Consider the following 21,715-nt stretch of genomic DNA (forward strand, 5'->3'; position numbering starts at 1 on the left):
TATCCATCAGAGGGTGAGATGGTGCATATTTATTTTTAGGTGCGCTTGGGAATGCAGTGTGTTGGTGTGGTGGAAAAACAAACACAAAGACAGGTGGTCAGAAGCGCTCAGTGATTCATTTCTATGCAGAAAATTTAGGTTTAAGGATTTAGGTCCTTAACCTGATATAGACGGCCGTCTAATTTATGTATATGAGACATTTTCATCTTGGAAAATTTGTCCATCGTTGTAGAACTTTTCTAGGATGGATGGCTTTCTTTCCCTCTTTTATGTATTGTTTGCGGACTGATACGACTTTGTTTTGTGTGTGTGTGTGTGTGTGTGTGTGTTGTATCAAGCCTATTTCCTACTTCTTTGCAACAAAGTCCTGGAGGTGTCGCTGGTGAAAGTTCCGGGCTGCTCGGTGAATCGTTAAACTGGTAGTTTTAAATTTCTTCTTGTCTTCGTTCTTGGTACAAATCCGGTTAAAACAGGCGTCGATGAAGTCTTCCCATTCGTTCAGCTTGGCGGATGGTGTAGATTCCAGGATTTAGAAGAGAGATTAGTTTTGTGAATTTTCTAAGTAGGTCAGAAGTTTTGTTTACTTTTTAGGTAGTGTATGTCGCCATGTTGAATCTCGCACTAAGTCTCGCGAGAGTTGCGTTCACGGGCACGTTTTCCTTTGATTTCCACAAGTTCCAAAATTGAAACATTCAAACGCGACCGACTTTTGCAACTGCCCACGTGGACTAGCCAAGTTCCTTCTGGAGAGAAGTTCTGCTTTATTTCCTCCTGACTGCCAGTGGCGGTAACAGTGTGGATGTGTCTCCTCGCAGGTTCCGATCTTATATAAACAGAGCCACGCATGGGCGTATCACCTGGTAATCTGGCATAATTGCTCCATACTCCGTGATCTATATCCTGTTGCAGGTCCAAGGTAAGCGCACTCGTTTGTTGGTTTGTCAGCCTACCTGTGACTTTGTGTTGTTTATTTGTTTTTTTGGGGGGGGGAGCAGGAGGGGGGTGGGTGTACAAACATTCAGGTGTCACAGTAAGATGCCACACAAATTATTTGTGCCACACCAAAAAGCAGTTCTTGTCCACCGCAACACAGAGGGGCGTGTCATAGGTCTGATACTTCCAGGTGTGGCGCTCCTGTTGTACACCTGGAGACAGCGTTTACATTTGAGTCTGCCTTTGGTGGCTTTATGGCTCTGGCTTGCCCGTGACTACACAACACACTAAACACACTACAGTGCACACTAACTTTACACTCCAAACACACAGAAAAAGTCAAATGGGGAAACGGCTTCTTTGAATCCTAACAATCCTGACTATCACTCAGGGATGCAAGGAAACAATTGCATAACTTCCCCAGATTATGTAACAGCACCACAGCCTATACAGTTGAATCTTTGTTTTGCATTACTTCACTCTGTCTCTGCTCAACTAACAACTACAACCTACTACAACCTCGGACATCTTTTTAATTTCTTGGTGGATTTCTCATACAAGTTAGAAATCAGTCTTGTTTTTTCAGTGATGTCAACTTTACTGCCATTACCTTTTAACCCACTGTGAAATGATCAGTGCAGCACAAAGAGAAATGAGTCAGAATACAGCTTTATGTAGTTCATAATTATCTTTCCAGGATACTTTTACAAAAGGATCAGGCTACAGCTGGTTTACCTGCTGACATTCAGACACCATGGAGCTGCGTGTCTCTGCCTGCGTCCTGCTGGTACTCTGTGTGGCATGGAGTGCAAACGGAGGGAACATTTTGGTGTGGTACACTGAAGGCAGCCACTGGATAAACATGAAGCCTGTTCTGGAGACGCTGGTCGACAGGGGACACCAGGTGACTGTACTGGCCCCGAGCACGTCATTGTACATGAACACCAATGAACCCTCCCGCTTTCACTATGAGCCCTTCAACGTTTCTCTCTCAATGGAGGCCATGGAAGAGTTTCTAGAAGAGTTCTTCCAATTCGCCATGTATGAGATGGATCACATGAACTATTTGCAGTACTTCATCAAAGTCGTTGAGATACTGAAAACTGATTTGAAGTTTTCTATACAGTATTTGGACGGTGTGGTGAAATCAGACGTCATCATGAAGAAGCTGAAAGAGGGAAATTACGACCTCCTCTTGGCTGACCCCATCTACCCCGGCAGTGACTTGGTAGCAGATATTTTGGGCATCCCGCTCGTCTTCTCCTTGCGCTTCTCCTTAGCTCATAACTGGGAGAGGCATTGTGGTCAGATGCCTGCTCCACCATCCTTTGTGCCCGGTGCTATGAGCAAACTCACAGATAAGATGGACATCTCAGAAAGGGTGTGGAACACTCTCTTCTACGCTCTGCAAGACATCGTGATTGATCATGTTTTTTGGAAAGTAGTAGATCGATATTACTCTGAAGTCAAAGGTGAGCAATTAGACATGAAACACTGGCTAAAATGTTTTAAGCCTGCTAATGATGGAAATGCAGTGTTTTCATAACTCATCAAATCTGATTAAGAAAATGTGTTTTTCATAGAATATTAGTGATACTTTGATATCCATTACTTATGCATTGCAACAGGAGCTCCCAGCAGTGCCTGTGAGATGATGGGTAAAGCAGACATCTGGTTAATCCGAACCTACTGGGATTATGAATTCCCCCGTCCTTTCCTCCCCAACTTCAAATTTGTTGGTGGGCTCCACTGCAGACCTGCTAAACCTTTACCAGAGGTAATGACTGTTATTACTATTACAACCTGAGTAATCATTTCACCACAGAGTATTCCTGACTTGAACACTGAGGTCACCAAATGTTGAACAAAGATGGGGAAAAACAGCTGCTTGGCTGGCAGTGAGATCATGATAACCTTCTTGCAGGATATGGATGAATTTGTGCAGAGTTCTGGAGATGATGGCATTGTGGTCTTCACTTTGGGATCCATGATCAACAACATCACCAAGGAGAAGGCCAACATGATAGCCTCAGCCCTCGCTCAGATCCCACAAAAGGTCAGAGGATAAACTGCAATCAACTTCTATAACCCCTGATAGTGTGGAGCAGTTTTTCATGTTTCAGTTGCAGAGTGCTTTACCTCTGACCTCCAGAAATGAATGACTATTTCTTAATGACATTTCACACTGTAAACATTTCACTCTGAAGGTGCGTTGTGGCAATCAGCTGCCTCCATTTTGCTTCCACAACCAGTTTTTCTAAAACAGGTTGTGAGTAGTCAGACTTTGGCAACAGCTGATTCTTAATGACAAGTCTTGATGGGTCCCCAAACCTAACTTTTAAAATTTCATATTAAATATGAAGTTACCATTAAAAAGTTCATACACATAAATCACACTGATTAATTTGTGGTAGTAGGTGACAGGTAGCATGTAGGTGACCAAAAACACATCCTGCGGGTTTTTTCCTAATATTTTGTCATATATTATTTGAAGTAGAACTTTAAGTATACTGCAAAAAAACAAAAAACAGTGTATAGAAGTGTTTTACTGTTTGTAGGTGCTGTGGAGATACAGAGGAGAAAAGCCAGAAACATTGGGGGCCAACACTAGAATATATGACTGGATCCCTCAGAATGACCTCCTGGGTAAGAAAAGTTGGTACCAATTAGGGCTGCACGATATTGGAAATTAGTGCGATATGCGATATGGAGGTCTAGTATTGCGATAACGATATTGTCGCGATATTTTTTCTTTTTACCTAAAAATGCAATATACATGACCAATAAGAAAAAAAAAATCTATAAAATGTATACCAACAACAAATATGCATTTCAAATGTTGCATTTATTTAACATATAAACAAACATGTTCACATGTTTGTTTGTTTTTTATTTAAATGTTATAGTACATTAGGGCTATATGTCTTGAGCGTAATTTTTTATCTTTAACACTTACCAATTGCCAGATGCAGGCAATGGCCAAAGCACTGCACTCTGAACCAGTTGTTGACCTCAGCAGCCTTCACCACGTTCGCTCCGTTATCTGTTGTGATGGCCACTTGTTTGTGTTCGGGCAAGTTCCAGTTGTTCAAAACATCCCGCAGGGCAGCAGCAATGTTTTCACCAGTGTGTGTCTCTGGGAAGTATGCTACTTATAGGCAGCGTGTAATGAGCTCAAATTTGCATGTCAAAAAGTGCACGGTAAAACTCATGTATGGCTCAGTGGTTCGACTGGACCACAAGTCAGTAGTGCTAGCATAAAAATCCACTTCACTGAGCTCTGCCTTCTCATAAGGAGCGGCAGAAGCGAAACTATCATTTATGTTAGTTTGTGAACTTGCCTTTCATTTGCTTGACTTTACTGGAGTAGGCTGTGGGTTTTTAGATGTTAAATATACGTTGTAAAGTTCCTTGTGGTTGTATTGAAGGAGGTTTGTCGTGTTTCCTCTTGACATAGCCACGATTTTTCGGCATGACTTGCAAAGAACTTGTGTCTGTGACTCGTCCTGTGTGGAAAAACCGTAGTCGTCCCAAATTCCGGAGGTGCAGTGTCTTTTAGGAAAAAGTTGCTCTCTGTTTTCGTCTCGACTCGTCTCTTCAATTCCCGCCATGCTTGTTTTCCTTCTGTGTGTGTACGTGCTCCCTGTGCCGCTGAGAGCATGTGCTCGCTCTGGCCAATAGCGACGCGGCACCTTCACATTTAAGGTCGCGCGGGATTGGTCAAAGTGCGGACATAAAGAAAGACGTGATTTATACATTAAATAATTAGAAATTATCGCGCATTTTTTAGATATGCCTATCACACGTGCCAATATCGCGATGACGATATTTTTTCGATATATCGTGCAGCCCTAGTACCAATCACAGATTTTATTGAAACTGTGGAGAAATAAGTTAAAGGTGCGATCAACATTAGATATATTTTTGAAGATTGTCAGCATTTTACTTAATAACACAAGGTAAAATAAATGAAATACAATTTTCTAACAGATGCTGTCTTGATTATCTTGCACAAACCTCCTACATTAAGCAGTTGTTCTATAATGTTAGTTGTCTGACCATGCAAATCAATTTCAGTTCAACCTACTTGTTCAGATTTACTGAAATCCTCCTGCTGTCCAAGCATGAAAAACTAACTTTAGATGTTTCATCCATCAGGTCACCCTAAGACTAGAGCTTTCATCACTCATGGGGGAACAAATGGGATTTATGAAGCCATCTACCACGGCGTTCCCATGGTGGGCATCCCCATGTTTGCTGACCAGCCAGACAACATGATCCATATGAAGGCTAAAGGAGCTGCAGTTATTCTCAACTTGAACTTCATGACAACTGAGGATCTTAGAGACGCGATCACCACCGTCATCAGTGACAAATCGTAAGTTCTTTGAACTCTCCGCACTTTGGATTAGGCACCGAAAACATAGACTGTACATAAAAGATGAGTGTAGGCTCGGAGCATGAAAAGTGAGACCGTATAGATGTACCTTAAACGTGCATTCTTTCCAATCTCCAGCAGGGGGACACTCCTCTGGCTTCAAATTACATTCTACAGAAGTCAATAGGATAACAAGCCTACAGAGGAGTGTGCTACAAAGTCAAGAGTAATGGCAGCACAATATTGATTTGGTAAATGATGGTCACATTAACATAAAACAGATGATGAAACATGGTACGCTTTGGACTGTGCCCAACTTAGAATAGAGAATAGAATGCCTTTATTGTCATTATACAGGATGTACAATGAGATTGGAGGGCCACTCCTGTTCAGTGCCATGTACAGAAAATCAAACTCTCTAAAATAAAAATATTATAAAAATATTATAATCTAGTATGATCAATATAATCAAGAGATATACAGAAATAAACAATGTGTAAAATATACAAAAAATAGAATGTATAAAAATATATACATACATTGGTGCATCTGTACATTGTAAGAAAAGTAAATATGTGTATACATATAATAATGAAGATGATGCATATTGCACTTGGTGAATGAATATTGCACTAGTGAATGAATACTGGATATTACACAATATAGGAATGTCAGATATTGTTCAGTATGAATAATATAATATTGCACAGTTACAGCGGGTGAGTGTGTGAGTTCAGGGTGGTGATTGCTCTGGCAAAGAAACTGTTCTTGAGTCTGTTTGTTCTGGCTTTGATGCACCTGTAGCGCCTGCCAGAGGGCAGCAGGTCAAACAGGTCAAAGCCAGGGTGTGAGCTGTCCTTGATGATGTTCCATCTACACCTCCCGCTGATGCAGCGGGAGGTGTAGATGTCCATCAGGGAGGGGAGAGGGCAGCCAACGATTCTTTGTGCTGTCTTGACTACCCTCTGAAGCCTGACCCTGTCTGCCTCAGTGCAGCTGCCGTACCATACTGTGATACAGTACGTCAGCAGGCTCTCAATGGATGAGCGGTAGAAGGTCAGCAGCAGGTTTGAGTCCAAGTTGTTCTTCCTGAGGACCCTCAGGAAGTGAAGTCGCTGCTGAGCCTTCTTGATAACAGCTGTGATGTTATCTGACCAAGAAAGATCAGCAGAGATGAGGACACCAAGAAACCTGAAGGTGTGGACCCTCTCCACACGCTCGCCGTTGATGTAGAGGGGAGCTGGGTCAGTCCTGTGCTTCCTGAACTTGTGATTGACACGTCATTGAATGTGCAGTGCCGTTAGGTTCTCAGTCAGAGCCACGCTCAAGTTGAATCAAATTGAATGCCTTTATTGTCATTGTATGTGACACCTTGTTAGAAAAATGATCAAAGTCCAGGAACACACACACTCAGAATAATGAAAGATTTATTTATGTGCACGAGAGCTTTTACATTTAGTGAGACAATGCAAAATGGCTCCTTGGAGCAGTGTCTCAAGCCGTCTTTTATAGGTGCATTTCCAACAAAATATGATAAGAGTTGCCTCTGCAGTTCTCACGGCCTTGGAAATGAAATGATAACACCGCCTTCTGACTTTACTTCTGACTTTACTTCTGACTTTACTTCTGACCATCCAACACAATATTCACGATTGTAAGTGTATTCATACACTTATCAGCTGTATAGACAGGTGCGAGAAGAAGCCAATAACAGTAATGAAACAAACATGCTGTAAGTGATTATCTTTTCAGGACTGTTGCTGTTCCCCGGAATACTGTGTTCCTTTTATCGAGGTCAGCACCCAAGAGTGAGTTACACATTCTTTCAGGCAAACAACCTGACGCAGCATGTGACTAAGAGTTTCTAAAACAGAGGTCAAGCAAGATGACTACAAACACTTATATACTTTTTCCAACACACCTGCAACAACATTTATCTCTCTTGAACGAAAGCTGCATCTAATAACTTAGGGGTCATTTGCAATTATCAACATTTTCCAAAGTGTACAAAGAGTACTCTTTTTCAGACCCCCCCCCCCCCCCCCCCCCCCCCCCAAAAAAAAAAAAAGTGTACAAAGAAAATGTTGATCTCTTTTCATGACATTTAATTTCACCTGGTTCTTTGGTATTTTAATGTAATAGGAAGCATTACAAACACCTCCTGGTGTTGAAAAATTCTGTAGATCTTGGTATCAAATATACTCTTTCCTATTTGTTAAAACATTGTATTTTTGCAGTAATAAAAATCCATCCATCCATTCTCTTCCACTTATCCTTTTCAGGGTCGCAGGAGGGCTGGAGCCTATCCCAGCTGTAACAGGACAAGAAGCAGGGTACACCCTGTAATTAACAGATATACCTATATTAGAATTTATATGGTGTAACAAACTGATTTGAAGGTGAATGTGCACTGCACTGCATGTACGCAAAATGTACATGCTGTACACTGTACACAGTGGCAGTGGAGTGATTTGTCATCTGAATAGCCGGTCTTGTGCCAAAAAGTGATTTCCAGTATTTGCCAAAAAAAATTATTGCTGGTATTAATATTGTTGTAAATGACTCGTTGGCCTATAATCTGTCAAGCATATCTCAAACATTATCTCTTATGAATGATATCAATTAATTTTGAGCAATAAAGAACATTTGTCACATGGTAAAAGCTGCAGTCAGTTTTTGGCAGCACCGGTGGCCAGTGTTGCCTTTTCAGGACACTCCCTAGCAAATTTTTATCCAAAAAGCGACTAGCAACAAATTTAGTGACTTTTTCAGTGACATCAGCGACTTTTGGGGAGTTTTGGAGATATGCCGGTGTTGTGCCAAAAAGTGATCGTCTGCCAAAAAGGGATTTCCGGTATTTGCCAAGAAAATGATTTGTTGTATTTAAATTGCTGTTGATGAATTTTTAGGCTAAAATCTGTGAAACATGTGTCAAACATATATCTCATGAATGATATGTCATTTTGAGCGAGACACAACACTCCTCTCACAAGGAGATACGAAAGTCACTTTGCCAAGAAGTGGCAAACTGACTTTCATATATTCTTTATTATTGAAGGTAAAAACTATCAGGAGAAAATGTCTTTTCTCCTGAGAGATCTGGCCAAGAGGGCTGCAGAAATTACAACAAATATAACATTACAGTTCTATAAAGAGTTGCTAAAAGGGACTGGATTGATTACAATGCAGAGTCATAAATATATTTGTAAAAACTAATTTCTTCATTTTATATATAAGCCCTTCATAAATCCTGTGCAACACAGTCTATTTCTCCAATCTCATTGTACATCCTGTATAATGACAATAAAGGCATTCTATTCTATTCTATTCTATATACCGATATAACCAAAGATAATACATTCCAAAAAAAAAAAAAATCAGAAATCACTTTTTAGTTCAACACCAGAAAACCTGAAAGCTGTCGCCATGTTTTGTGTACATACAGTGCCCTTCGTACGCTATGGCATCGCCCGGACCTCGCTTTGACACCGAGGGAGACACTCCACCCCCCCACCCCCACCCCCCGGACCTCGATTCGTCCTTTTAGCGACTTTTGAAACAGCCAACAGCGAGGTTTCTTACACAAAAGTTGGCAACAGTGCTGGCCACCGATCACCAGATTATGCACAAATATGCGGGCCCCAGCATAGATGAAAACATGCCGGGAACATGTAGAATTAATGTACATACCTTCTGAATAAATCCATTTTTGTCAATCTGTTTGGCCTATATGCATACTGATATGGATCTAAGGTGAGTGGTAGTGTAGATTTGATGTGGCTCAAACAAAGCCCTTTGTTATAATGTGCGTGAATGCAACCAGTCTGTAGTCATTCGGTGAGGTGGTGTTGTTCTGCTTAGGCACTGGGATGACAATAACAATTCAAATATCTATTTTTTTAACCCATATATCCATTTACAGGTACAAAGAAAATGCTATGCGGCTGTCCAGCATCCATCACGACAGACCCATGAGTGCTCTGGATGAGGCGGTTTTCTGGATTGAGTTCACCGTCAGAAACAAAGGGGCCAAGCACTTGAGGGTCCAGGCCCACGAGCTCACCTGGTACCAGTATCACAGCCTCGATGTCCTGGGCTTCCTCCTCACCTTAGCTCTACTCCTCATATTCACCTTCACCAAGACCTGCAGTTTCTGCTGGCACAGGTGCTGTGGCAGGAAAGGAAAGTCAAAAAGGAAGGCTGAATAACAGACCGAACTGAAACAGGTGCTTTGAGGTCTGGACTGCAATGTAAAGCGGGAGGTTATGATCATTACACCGTCCGTCTGCTCGTCTATCCGTGAGGTTTGATCTTTCCGGTCTGTAGACTCCAAACCACCAGGAGCAGAGCCATGAAATCTGACATGTGTTCTTTACTCTTCAAAGATGTGCAACACGATAATTGCTGTATCAGCATGAAGGATTTAATGCTGCTAATGGTGTGATAATATACGCTAATTATACGAAGCCTCTTTCTCATGCCTGATTGGCTTAGCCTACTCATGTGATGATTTTGTGCTGTGTGATTAGCTATACCTACTTGACCATTATTGATTGGAATGAAGAAAGTGGAGATTCCCCATATCTAGCAGCTGACCTCAGTCACTGAACAGTTGGCAGAGAGTGAGAAACTGGGGAATCCAGTCTGTTTAAAGTAACATCAGTTTTAGCCTGCAGCCTTATTGATTAACCTGTGATGCCAACTTCTGATTGGCTGAGCATTGTCTAACATGTTGGTCATGAATGACTCATGGTCATAAATAGTACAGACTATGACTCTTCATTGAGCAAAATTAAAGCCATACCTACTCTTCCAATATATTCAGCTTTTGGCTTTGTGGGGGGGGCCCAGACAATGGGGGAAAGACCACCCACGTATTCACCACTATCCTATGGAGCAGCTGCAGTAAACAGGAAGATATCTGAATCTTTTCTTAGTGGTCACATCCTGGATTTTCACTTTAAATCCTGCAGAAGGGCTGTAGTGAATTAAAACTAAACTAAAATTCTGCTACTTATAAAATTCTGTTTATAAATAAACTTATCACAAAAAGTAAGGAAATTTGTGTTTGGTTGATTGTTTCATAGTTGAAATGATGCTTGGCAATAAATCTTATCCTGCCGAATTTGTGGATTGAGTTTGTGTGTTGATCCCATGGAAAAACCTGAAGAGAGATAAAGGGAGTATTTTCCTCCTTGCAGTCACCACGTGCTGCTCATCTGTCTGATTACTGGGTTTCTCTCAGTGTCCATACCTGTTGTGAATTTAAAGAATGTGAAATAATTGCAATATTTCTAGGCTATGCTGTTGAATACTGGTGTGTAATAAAGACAAAAGCATCAAAGAAAAGGTCTTAGAGGGGAGATTATGTTCACAGCGCCATCTTCAAATGTGACTTGCTCTGTGTTACAAACCTTTCAAAAATATCCAGGTGGTTTCATCAGAGGTGGCAAAAGTACTGACATTCTATACTTAAGTAGAAGTACAAGTACTTGTGTTAAAAAATACTTTGGTAAAAGTTGAAGTACTGTTTCAACTTCTTTACTTAAGTAAAAGTAAAAAAGTACAGGTTCTGAAATGTAGTCAAAGTAAGAAAGTAAAAGTAACTTATTGGAGGACGTTTCTACCTGCTATTTTTCTGTAAGCTAACTGAACCTCATTATATTGTATATTATTGTAATAATATAAAAGGTATTAGGTACTAAACTGCAATATTTTCATACAATCGTTGAATAACACAAAGTCAGCATACTTGTTTTGCAGTCCTTACCTTTAAATCTTACCTCTCTTCTTCCTCTCCTGTCCTCTTTCTCCATCTCTGAGTGAACTTCTCCCTCTTTGCTCTCCCTGAAATGCAGCAGCTCTTCTTTTAGCGAGCAGACACACTGTGTGACAAACTGCACACACTTTGTGTGTTTGCAGATATTTGTTGAGCATTTAGAAACATTGCATTTACCTGCCACACATTACTCCCTTTATACTTGCTCCTCTTCAGTAGCACTAGCTAAGCTGTTTATGTCCCGCGAGCGCAACTTACGGACTCGGTCTGGCCCCCTGTAACCCCTGATTATAGCGCTATAAATGAGACATTAATTAAATGGGTTTGTGTATTTAATCCCTTTGTATGCGATAAGTCCGGTGATGGAGGATACGCCAGTACGATTGTCTCTTTTATGTTATTATTCCTCCGTTTAGTCTCAGATTGTTTGATGTTTGACGGAAATGCTATTTTTTCTCAGACGTGTTAAACCTAAAGTAACGAGTCTGTTTTGAAAATGTAAGAAGTAGAAAGTACAGATACTTGTGTAAAAATGTAGGGAGCAAAAGTAAAAAGTACTCAGAAAAATAAATACTCAAGTAAAGTACAGATACCTGAAAAATGTACTTAAGTACAGTAACAAAGTATTTGTACTTCGTTACTTCCCACCTCTGGGTTTCATATCAGTCACGTGTATCAGAGTCCAGCAAGGATCTGCTGACACTGACAGATGTGAAAGCAGCTGTGCCTTAAAAGAAGCCGAGAAGTCACCACCTTGAGTAAAAAAGTCTGTTTCCAGCCTGTGTGAAGTCAGAATGGTGTCAATGCTTATGAAGCTCAACAAGGTGTCTTGAACCTCACATCCTCCTCACTAATACCTGAAGGTCACCCAGGCTATAAACAGAGCTGCACTGGTATCAGTTCCTTCATTTTATCATCCTCGTCATATTTGTTGACTCCACCATCTTGCAAATATTGGCAAAACTTTAAACTTCCATCCCTGTGCTATCAGATCTCAAATGGGGAAACAGTTTGAATCCTAACAATCCTGACTCTCACTCACATTTCAGTGGGATGCAAGGAAACAGTTGCACAGGCACCCATAACTTCCTCAGATTGTGTAACAGCACCCCAGCCTATACAGGTGAATCTTTGTTGTGCATTACTTCACTCTGTCTCTGCTCAACTGACAATTACAACCTCGAGCTCTGACATCTTTCTTAGTGGATTTCTCATACAGGTCAGAAATCAGTCTTGTTTTTCCATGATGTCAACTTTGCTGCCATTACCTTTTAACCCACTGTGAAATGATCAATCCAGGACAAAAAGAAATGATTGAGCGTTGATCTCTATCTAGTTAATAATTATCCGTCAAGGATACTTTTACAAAAGGATCAGGCTACAGCTGGTTTACCTGCTGACATTCAGACACCATGGAGCTGCGTGTCTCTGCCTGCGTCCTGCTGGTACTCTGTGTGGCATGGAGTGCAAACGGAGGGAACATTTTGGTGTGGTACACTGAAGGCAGCCACTGGATAAACATGAAGCCTGTTCTGGAGACGCTGGTCGACAGGGGACACCAGGTGACTGTACTAGCCCCGAGCACGTCATTGTACATGAACACCAATGAACCCTCCCGCTTTCACTATGAGCCCTTCAACGTTTCTCTCTCAATGGAGGCCATGGAAGAGTTTCTAGAAGAGTTCTTCCAATTCGCCATGTATGAGATGGATCACATGAACTATTTGCAGTACTTCATCAAAGTCGTTGAGATACTGAAAACTGATTTGAAGTTTTCTATACAGTATTTGGACGGTGTGGTGAAATCAGACGTCATCATGAAGAAGCTGAAAGAGGGAAATTACGACCTCCTCTTGGCTGACCCCATCTACCCCGGCAGTGACTTGGTAGCAGATATTTTGGGCATCCCGCTCGTCTTCTCCTTGCGCTTCTCCTTAGCTCATAACTGGGAGAGGCATTGTGGTCAGATGCCTGCTCCACCATCCTTTGTGCCCGGTGCTATGAGCAAACTCACAGATAAGATGGACATCTCAGAAAGGGTGTGGAACACTCTCTTCTACGCTCTGCAAGACATCGTGATTGATCACATTTTTTGGAAAGTAGTAGATCGATATTACTCTGAAGTCAAAGGTGAGCAATTAGACATGAAACACTGGCTAAAATGTTTTAAGCCTGCTAATGATGGAAATGCAATATTTTCATAACTCATCAAATCTATTTAAGAAAATGTGTTTTTCATAGAATTTTAGTGATACTTTGATATCCATTACTTATGCATTGCAACAGGAGCTCCCAGCAGTGCCTGTGAGATGATGGGTAAAGCAGACATCTGGTTAATCCGAACCTACTGGGATTATGAATTCCCCCGTCCTTTCCTCCCCAACTTCAAATTTGTTGGTGGGCTCCACTGCAGACCTGCTAAACCTTTACCAGAGGTAATGACTGTTATTACTATTACAACCTGAGTAATCATTTCACCACAGAGTATTCCTGACTTGAACACTGAGGTCATCAAAATGTTAAACAAAGATGGAAAAACAGCTGCTTGGCTGGCAGTGAGATCATGATAACCTTCTTGCAGGATATGGATGAATTTGTGCAGAGTTCTGGAGATGATGGCATTGTGGTCTTCACTTTGGGATCCTTCATCAAAAACATCACCAAGGAGAAGGCCAACATGATAGCCTCAGCCCTCGCTCAGATCCCACAAAAGGTCAGAGGATAAACTGCAATCAACTTCTATAACCCCTGATAGTGTGGAGCAGTTTTTCATGTTTCAGTTGCAGAGTGCTTTACCTCTGACCTCCAGAAATGAATGACTATTTCTTAATGACATTTCACACTGTAAACATTTCACTCTGAAGGTGCGTTGTGGCAATCAGCTGCCTCCATTTTCACATCCACAGCCAGTGGATCTTTGTAGATTTTAAATCACCATTTGATAATGTCTCTGGTGAAGGTTGTATAGGATAAGTGATGATAAGTGAATCCAGATAATGAATGGAAACATATCCTGGGTATGTCGAACTCGCCTCCTAGTATAGGGTCCAGGACTCAGAAGTTAGGCACATATACCCACATACCAGTGGAAGACAGGTAGAATGCAGGTGACCAAAAAGGCAAACTGCAGGATTTTCCTAATGTTTTATTTAAAGTGGAAATGTGAGTATACTGCAAAAAAAAAAAAAAAAAAAAAAAAAAAAAAAAAACACATAATCTTAGAAATCTTATACTGTTTGTAGGTGCTGTGGAGATACAGAGGAGAGAAGCCAGAAACATTGGGGGTCAACACTAGAATATATGACTGGATCCCTCAGAATGACCTCCTGGGTAAGAAAAGTTGGTACCAAAAATTTTCTTAAAACTTTGGTGAAGCAAGCTAAAGGTGCAATCAACACTAAATGTATTTTTGAAGGCTGAGCATTTTATTTATTAACACAAGGTAAAATGGATGAAATACAATTTTCTAACAGATGCTATCTCGATTACCAATTGCACCATGTGCTAATTTCCGACTTTGGTTAGTTAATGTTTGTCTAAGCTGCTGCTTTACGATGTTATTTCTTTAAATGTGAAAATCTATTTTAGCTCAGCCTACTTGTTCAGATTTACTGAAGTCCTCCTTCTGTCCAAGTGTGAAAAACTAACTTCAGATGTTTCATCCATCAGGTCACCCTAAGACTAGAGCTTTCATCACTCATGGGGGAACAAATGGGATTTATGAAGCCATCTACCACGGTGTTCCCATGGTGGGCATCCCCATGTTTGGTGACCAGCCGGACAACATGATCCATATGAAGGCTAAAGGAGCTGCAGTTTTTCTTCGCTTGAACTTCATGACAACTGAGGATCTTAGAGACGCGATCACCACCGTCATCAATGACAAATCGTAAGTTCGTTGAACTCTCCACACTTTGGATTAGGCACTGAGAACATAGACTGTACATAAAAGATGGATGTAGGCTCAATATAAAAAGTGAGACCATACAGATGTACCTTAAACATGCATTTCTAATCTCCAGCAGGAGAAAAACTCTTCTGGCTGCAAATTACATTCTGTAGAAGTCAACAGCCCTACAGAGGAGTGTGCTATGAAGCAAGAGCAAGCTATGTCAAGCTTTCTGTGTCATAAAAGTGGCTCTGTGTTCCCCTGGCTAAAGTGTTCAGAGTGTTGGTTTAAAACTATAGATTCACTGCTAGGGGAATATGTTTTATAAGGGCATGCTGCTAAGCCATACCTTACTAAAACCACTGACTAAAATGCCGCATTGCCACAGAATGTGCATGTATTCATTTGGTGATGCATAAAGTGTCTAACTGTCGCTCTGCTGTGATGCTTCTAATCTGCTGCTAAGGCTACGTTCACACTGCAGCCTGAAGTGACCCAATTCTGTTTTTTTGTGAAATCAGATTTTTTTTTTTTTTTTGCATGGTCGTTCACATTTCCAAATACATGCGACTTGTATGTGATCTGTGTGTGAACTGCAAACAAACCTACAAGTGTCCCGCATGAGCAGTAGAGGACGGAAAAACATCACACTTAGTGAGCATGCTCAGTGTTTGCAGAAGTAAGTTTGTTTTTTTTTCCCACTTCCACGTAGCAGGACACAGAATAGTGACGTTTGTCGAGTATCAATGACATGCAGGTCGGATCAATGCAACCTGGCCGTACAGACACAGGTAGCATTTGAAAAGATCGGATATGTATCGGATTTAGGACCACATATCCAAGTGGCCTGGGTCCATGCTATGTTGCCCCCGGGCAACATAGCTCCTGGGATCACTGGGACACACAAACCCCTCCACCACGATAAGGTGGCGATTCACGGAGGTCACATTTGAAAAAAAATCAGATCTGTACAGATCATGGAACGCCTCCTCTCTGGTGGGTCAAACTCTTAAGTGGGTGATTTTAACATCCATGTAGATCAGGGGTGTCAAACTCAATCACAGGACAGCAGAGGTGGGAAGTAACGAAGTACAAATACTTCGTTACTGTACTTAAGTAGATTTTTCAGGTATCTGTACTTTACTTAAGTATTTATTTTTCTGACTACTTTTTACTTTTACTCCCTACATTTTTATACAAGTATCGGTACTTTCTACTTCTTACATTTTCAAACAGACTCGTTACTTTTTAACGTCAGAGAGAAGTTTGCATTTCCGGTCAGTGCGCCTTCAAACATAAAACGATCTGAGCCTAAATGGAGGAATAATAACACATAAGAGACAATCGTACTGCGTATCCTACATCACCGGGGCTTATCTCGTACAAAGGGATTAAATACGCAAACCCATATAATTAATGTATCATTTATAGCGCTATAATCGGGCCGGACCGAGTCCGTAAGTTGCGCTGCGGCACACAAACAGCTTAGCTAGCGCTACTGAAGAGGAGCGAGCATAAAGGGAGTAACGTGTGGCAGGTAAATGCAACGTTTCTAAATGCTCAACAAATATCAGCAAACACACAAAGTGTGTGCAGTTTGTCACACAGTGTGTCTGCTAGCTAAAAGAAGAGCTGCTGTATTTCAGGGAGAGCAAAGAGAGAGAAGTTCACTCAGAGATGGAGAAAGAGGACAGGAGAGGAAGAAGAGAGGTTAGATTTAAAGGTAAGGACTGGAAAACAAACTGAAGAATGCTGACTTTGTGTTATTCAAAGATTCTATGAAAATACTGCAGTTTAGTGTGTAATAAATAGGTTAGCTTGTTGTACTGTATTTACAGTGAAGCTCTGTGTTGGACTGGAGCACAGTGTTTGTGTTCATGGTCAGAGTTACAGGTTACATCAGTGCAGCAGAGATGAGTTTGAATCAAAGCTGCTGATGCTGAGATTCATTCACTGAATCCAACATTTCTACAGCCTGTATGGTGTCAGTGTAGGGGATGGAGATCAGCTCAGAGAGCTGTGAAATACTGGGTTACATCTTTGTGAGTTCAGTTCATCCACACAGAGCAGTAAACCTCAGAGCAGCAGCAGCAGGTCAGCTGATCACAGCCTGCACACCAACATCATTTACTGCAGCTCACAATAGAAAGCTGTGATTCTTCTCCCCATGCAGAGCCACTACAGCTGATCTTAGGGTTCCTCCACCTTCTGAATCCCACTGTAACCCCTGAGTATCCTCATGTTTGTGTTTAGGTGGAGGCACAGTCACCCTCTACTATGGAGGACACAGAGAATAGAGCTGTGTTTAAATTCCCTTTCACAGATTGTGTCCTACAGAACAGATTCAAGCTGAGTGCATTCATTAGGATTAAAATTTAGATTGGAATAACATTTGTATTCTCATGTACTATTTTATATTATTACAATAATATATAATAAGGTTCGGTTTGTTTTACACAAAAATAGCAGGTAGAAACATCCTCCAAAAAACTACTTTTACTTTCTTACTTTGAGTACATTTCAGAGCCTGTACTTTTTTACTTTTACTTAAGTAGAGAAGTTGAACCAGTACTTCGACTTTTACTAAAGTATTTTTTAACATAAGTACTTGTACTTCTACTTAAGTACAGAATGTCAGTACTTTTGCCACCTCTGCAGGACAGGCCAAAACTGAAGAGATAGTCTGAGTCATGGGCCGAACAGGATTATGAATTTGAATGGCCAGAATACAGCAACTTTTTCCCCAACAAATTAAATAAAATATAAAATTATATTTTTCTTCAAAAATCACATCAGGAAAAATGAATATATTTCAAACTGAGGAGAATTTGCAAGTTTTTCTGGTAAAAACTGTGATGTGAATTTCTGAGCTTCACAGTCGGAAAAACGCTGCATAAACTGCGCAGTGTGTCGAGTTTCTCAGCAAAAAGCGCAGCTGCAAACACAGCGGTGGAGACACGTGTAATCACGCGGTCCCGTCTCCGAAGTTGCAGGGACGCATTAAGATGCTTCATGAGAAAAGCTGACTCACGAACTGATCCTTTGCGTATGACTGTGTGCGGGTCCTCATCTGGACATGGAAGCTGAGGGGCACAAAAATGGCATCACTGAGCTCCTGGACAGTCAACACGCTGCTGTGCTGCGAACATATTTACGGTCCAAGCAAAAGTACTGCAGCATCTGTGTGCGGCACAGAGGTAAACACAGACAGCAATTGCAAGCAGGATAACAACGAGCAATCCGGTTCCCTACACCCGACTGTAGGGTCTGAGGCCCAGAGCCCCACTGTACTCAAGGCCAGCACCCCCACCCACACTGCAGACAAACATGACACCAACACACCCACACACAAACACCCATCCACACACAAAAGACAACAAACATCACACACACACACACACACACACACACACACACACACATACACACACACTAGTCCCCCCTGGCAAACCGCCACTCCCTCATCTGAGCAGATTAGGAGTATAAAGATTTAGAAATTCTGTTACCCATAGAGGGATTTCTGAGTTCAGACAACAAATTAAGTCTTGCCTGTATGCTGGACCTCAATTGATGATCTTCAAGAAATTTACTGTTGCTGAAGTTCTTGAAATGAAATAAAGGTTATATCTTGAATAACATGTTCTAGATTATTTTTTCCTTTCTCTTGCCATGCTGAAAAATTTAGTACTTTTTTCTGACATATATCTGGATTGTTCCAAATGGGTGTCAGTTTACATGGGATAAGTGTAGACTAAAGCCAAAATACTTGAGACAGAATACCGAAAGCAGTTTGAAATGCTTAAAACACTAGAAAATGCCATAAAACCAGACCTATGGTAATGGATTAGAAAGGACATATTACAGGTACATTATTCAAGAATGCTATTATTATGCATCTAAGACTTAGATGCATAATAATAGCTCTATATTCTTATATTCTAAGATCTTACAGCTGATAACTGATACTGGAAGAGTGGTTGATGACAGTTGTCTTCAGTTGCACTATTTGTTGCTCTACAGTTTAAATATCGAGCTGTTATATAGTATGAAAAGATGCAATTCAAAACCCCCTTTTTAAACCCATATATCCATTCACAGGTACAAAGAAAATGCTATGAGGCTGTCCAGCATCCACCACGACAGACCCATGAGTGCTCTGGATGAGGCGGTTTTCTGGATTGAGTTCACCATGAGAAACAAAGGGGCCAAGCACTTGAAGGTCCAGGCCTACGAGCTCACCTGGTACCAGTATCACAGCCTCGATGTCCTGGGCTTCCTCCTCACCTTAGCTCTACTCCTCATATTCACCTTCATCAAGACCTGCAGTTTCTGCTGGCACAGGTGGTGTGGCAGGAAGGGAAAGCCAAAAAGGAAGGCTGAATAACAGACCGAACTGAAACAGGTGCTTTGAGTTCTGGGCTGGAGCCAGCATTTCTCACCTACATGAAACTTTCCTTCATATATATATGGTGAAATATCCATTGTCCACTCCTTTCTGTATCACCACTAATTACTTTAATTGGTTGATAAATGTGCCAAATTGCATAATTACACCTGATGTAATCTGACATTAAAAATTAAATGTTTATTGGCTTTTGTGAGTTAAAAACACAAAAAATAAAAACACACACGGAGGAAATTCATTCTATGCTTTTATCTGAGTAATATCCATGGGAGGTCACCCTTTTAGGTCATCTTAGCGCTACATGCCATAAGCATTTATACAGATGTGGAAGAAAGGCTCCAAGTCTAAATTTTACACGCAGAAGTCATATTAAGAGAAATCAAGTGACAAAAACAAACAGCCGTCCGTATCCTGACAGTTTCCCACAAACTGATACAAACTGAAAACTCTGCCTGTACGTCGGAGTTTTCACCAGTGGACGAGAGGGTAGTTTCCCTGCGCCTCCGGGCTGGGGAACGGGTCCTGACTGTTGTTTGCGCTTATGCGCCGAATGACAGTTCAGGGTACCCAGCCTTTTTGGAGTTGCTGGGCGGGGTGCTGGAGAGTGCTCCATCTGGTGACTCCATAGTCTTGCTGGGAGACTTCAACGCTCACGTGGGCAATGACAGTGAGACCTGGAGGGGCGTGATTGGGAGGAACGGCCTGCCCGATCTGAACCCGAATGGTGTTTTGTTATTGGACTTCTGTGCAAACCACAGTTTGTCCATAACAAACACCGTGTTCGAACACAAGGATGTCCATAAGTGCACATGGCACCAGGACACCCTAGGTCGCAGGTCGATGATCGATTTTGTAATCGTATCATCAGATCTGCGGCCGTATGTTCTGGACACTCGGGTGAAGAGAGGAGCTGAGCTGTCAACTGATCACCACCTGGTGGTGAGTTGGATCAGGTGGCGGGGGAAGATGCTGGACAGACCTGGCACACCTAAACGTATTGTGAGGGTGCGCTGGGAACGCCTGGCAGAAGCCCCAGTCCGGGAGATCTTCAACTCCCACCTCCGGCAGAACTTCGACAGCATTCCGAGGGAGGCTGAGGACATTGAGTCCGAATGGACCATGTTCCGCACCTCCATTGTTGAGGCTGCTGCTCAGAGCTGTGGCTGCAAGGTGGTTGGTGCCTGTCGTGGTGGTAACCCCCGAACCAGATGGTGGTCACCGGAGGTGAAGGGAGCCATCAAGCTGAAGAAAGAGTCCTATCGGGCTTGGTTAGCCTGTGGGACTCCGGAGGCAGCTGACAGGTATCGACTGCTGCTGACTTCAACTGAGGCTATAGTCGGACGGTGGAAGGAATACTTCGAGGACCTTCTGAATCCCACTGACACGCCTTCTGTAGTGGAAGCAGAGTCTGGGGATGAGGGGGATGACTTGACCATCACTGGGGGTGAGGTCACTGAGGTAGTTAAACAACTCCTTGGTGGCAGAGCCCCTGGGGTGGACGAGATTCGCCCTGAGTTCCTGAAGGCTCTGGATGTTGTAGGGCTGTCTTGGTTGACACGCCTCTGCAACATCGCGTGGAGATCTGGGGCAGTGCCATTGGATTGGCAGACCGGGGTGGTGGTCCCCATCTTTAAGAAGGGAGACCGGAGGGTGTGCTCCAACTTTCGGGGGATCACACTTCTCAGCCTCCCCGGTAAGGTCTATGCCAGGGTGCTGGAAAGGAGGGTGCGTCCGTTAGTCGAACCTCGGATTCAGGAGGAACAATGCGGTTTTCGTCCTGGTCGTGGAACTCTGGACCAGCTCTTTATCCTCTCAAGGATATTCGAGTGTGCGTGGGAGTTTGCCCAACCAGTCTACATGTGCTTTGTGGACTTGGAGAAGGCATTCGACCACGTCCCTCGGGGTGTCCTTTGGGAGGTTCTGCGGGAGTATGGGGTGTCTGGCCCATTGTTGCGGGCCATTCAGTCCTTGTACAACCACAGTGAGAGCTTGGTCCGTATAGCCGGTAATAAGTCGGATTCGTTTCCTGTGGGTGTTGGACTCCGTCAGGGCTGCCCTTTGTCACCGATTCTGTTCATAATTTTTATGGACCTGAGGCCATGGTCCTCAGCCGGAAAAGGGTGGTGTGCCATCTCCGGCTCAGGAACGAGTTCTTGCCTCAAGTGGAGGAGTTTAAGTATCTCGGGGTCTTGCTCACGAGTGATGGGAGAAGGGAACGGGAGATCGACAGGCGGATCGGGGCTGCTTCTGCAGTGATGCGGACGCTGCACCGGTCCGTCGTGGTGAAGAGGGAGCTTAGCATAAAAGCGAAGCTCTCGATTTACCAGTCGA

The 21,715-nt window shown here is 42.4% G+C and overlaps 2 protein-coding genes and 1 long non-coding RNA gene across 7 annotated transcripts in view; 2 read left to right on the forward strand and 1 right to left on the reverse strand.

Moving 5' to 3' along the window:
• Window positions 1-609, reverse strand: part of LOC115785719 (uncharacterized) — a 19,124-nt gene extending 18,515 nt beyond the window's left edge. For both annotated transcript variants that reach the window (XR_004020378.1, XR_004020379.1), the window contains exon 1: window positions 351-609. This is a non-coding gene — a long non-coding RNA (uncharacterized LOC115785719). The remainder of the gene's footprint in view (window positions 1-350) is intronic.
• LOC115785714 (UDP-glucuronosyltransferase 2A2-like) lies at window positions 83-19,567 on the forward strand. Of its 3 annotated transcripts, none has more exons than XM_030737528.1 (8): window positions 83-93; window positions 816-916; window positions 12,446-13,220; window positions 13,377-13,525; window positions 13,672-13,803; window positions 14,333-14,420; window positions 14,760-14,979; window positions 19,078-19,567. In XM_030737528.1, exons 3-8 carry the CDS (start codon window positions 12,503-12,505, stop codon window positions 19,361-19,363), a joined length of 1,593 nt encoding a protein of 530 aa, XP_030593388.1. In that variant the 5' UTR covers window positions 83-93; window positions 816-916; window positions 12,446-12,502; the 3' UTR covers window positions 19,364-19,567. The 3 variants fall into 3 exon arrangements, with proteins under 3 accessions (XP_030593388.1, XP_030593387.1, XP_030593386.1); XM_030737527.1 differs by lacking the exon at window positions 83-93 and adding an exon at window positions 394-419; XM_030737526.1 differs by lacking the exon at window positions 83-93 and having other exon boundaries at window positions 787-916.
• On the forward strand, window positions 848-10,601 carry LOC115785712 (UDP-glucuronosyltransferase 2A2-like). 2 transcript variants are annotated; one of them, XM_030737524.1, is made up of 7 exons: window positions 848-916; window positions 1,631-2,405; window positions 2,562-2,710; window positions 2,858-2,989; window positions 3,492-3,579; window positions 5,092-5,311; window positions 9,234-9,519. In XM_030737524.1, the coding sequence occupies exons 2-7, from the start codon at window positions 1,688-1,690 to the stop codon at window positions 9,517-9,519; spliced, it is 1,593 nt and encodes a 530-aa protein (XP_030593384.1). In that variant the 5' UTR covers window positions 848-916; window positions 1,631-1,687. The 2 variants fall into 2 exon arrangements, with proteins under 2 accessions (XP_030593384.1, XP_030593385.1); XM_030737525.1 differs by lacking the exon at window positions 848-916 and having other exon boundaries at window positions 1,688-2,405; window positions 9,234-10,601.
• Window positions 19,568-21,715: the final 2,148 nt, after the last annotated feature.

Source organism: Archocentrus centrarchus, chromosome 9 (assembly GCF_007364275.1).
Source record: "Archocentrus centrarchus isolate MPI-CPG fArcCen1 chromosome 9, fArcCen1, whole genome shotgun sequence".
NCBI classification, from domain to species: Eukaryota; Metazoa; Chordata; class Actinopteri; order Cichliformes; family Cichlidae; genus Archocentrus; species Archocentrus centrarchus.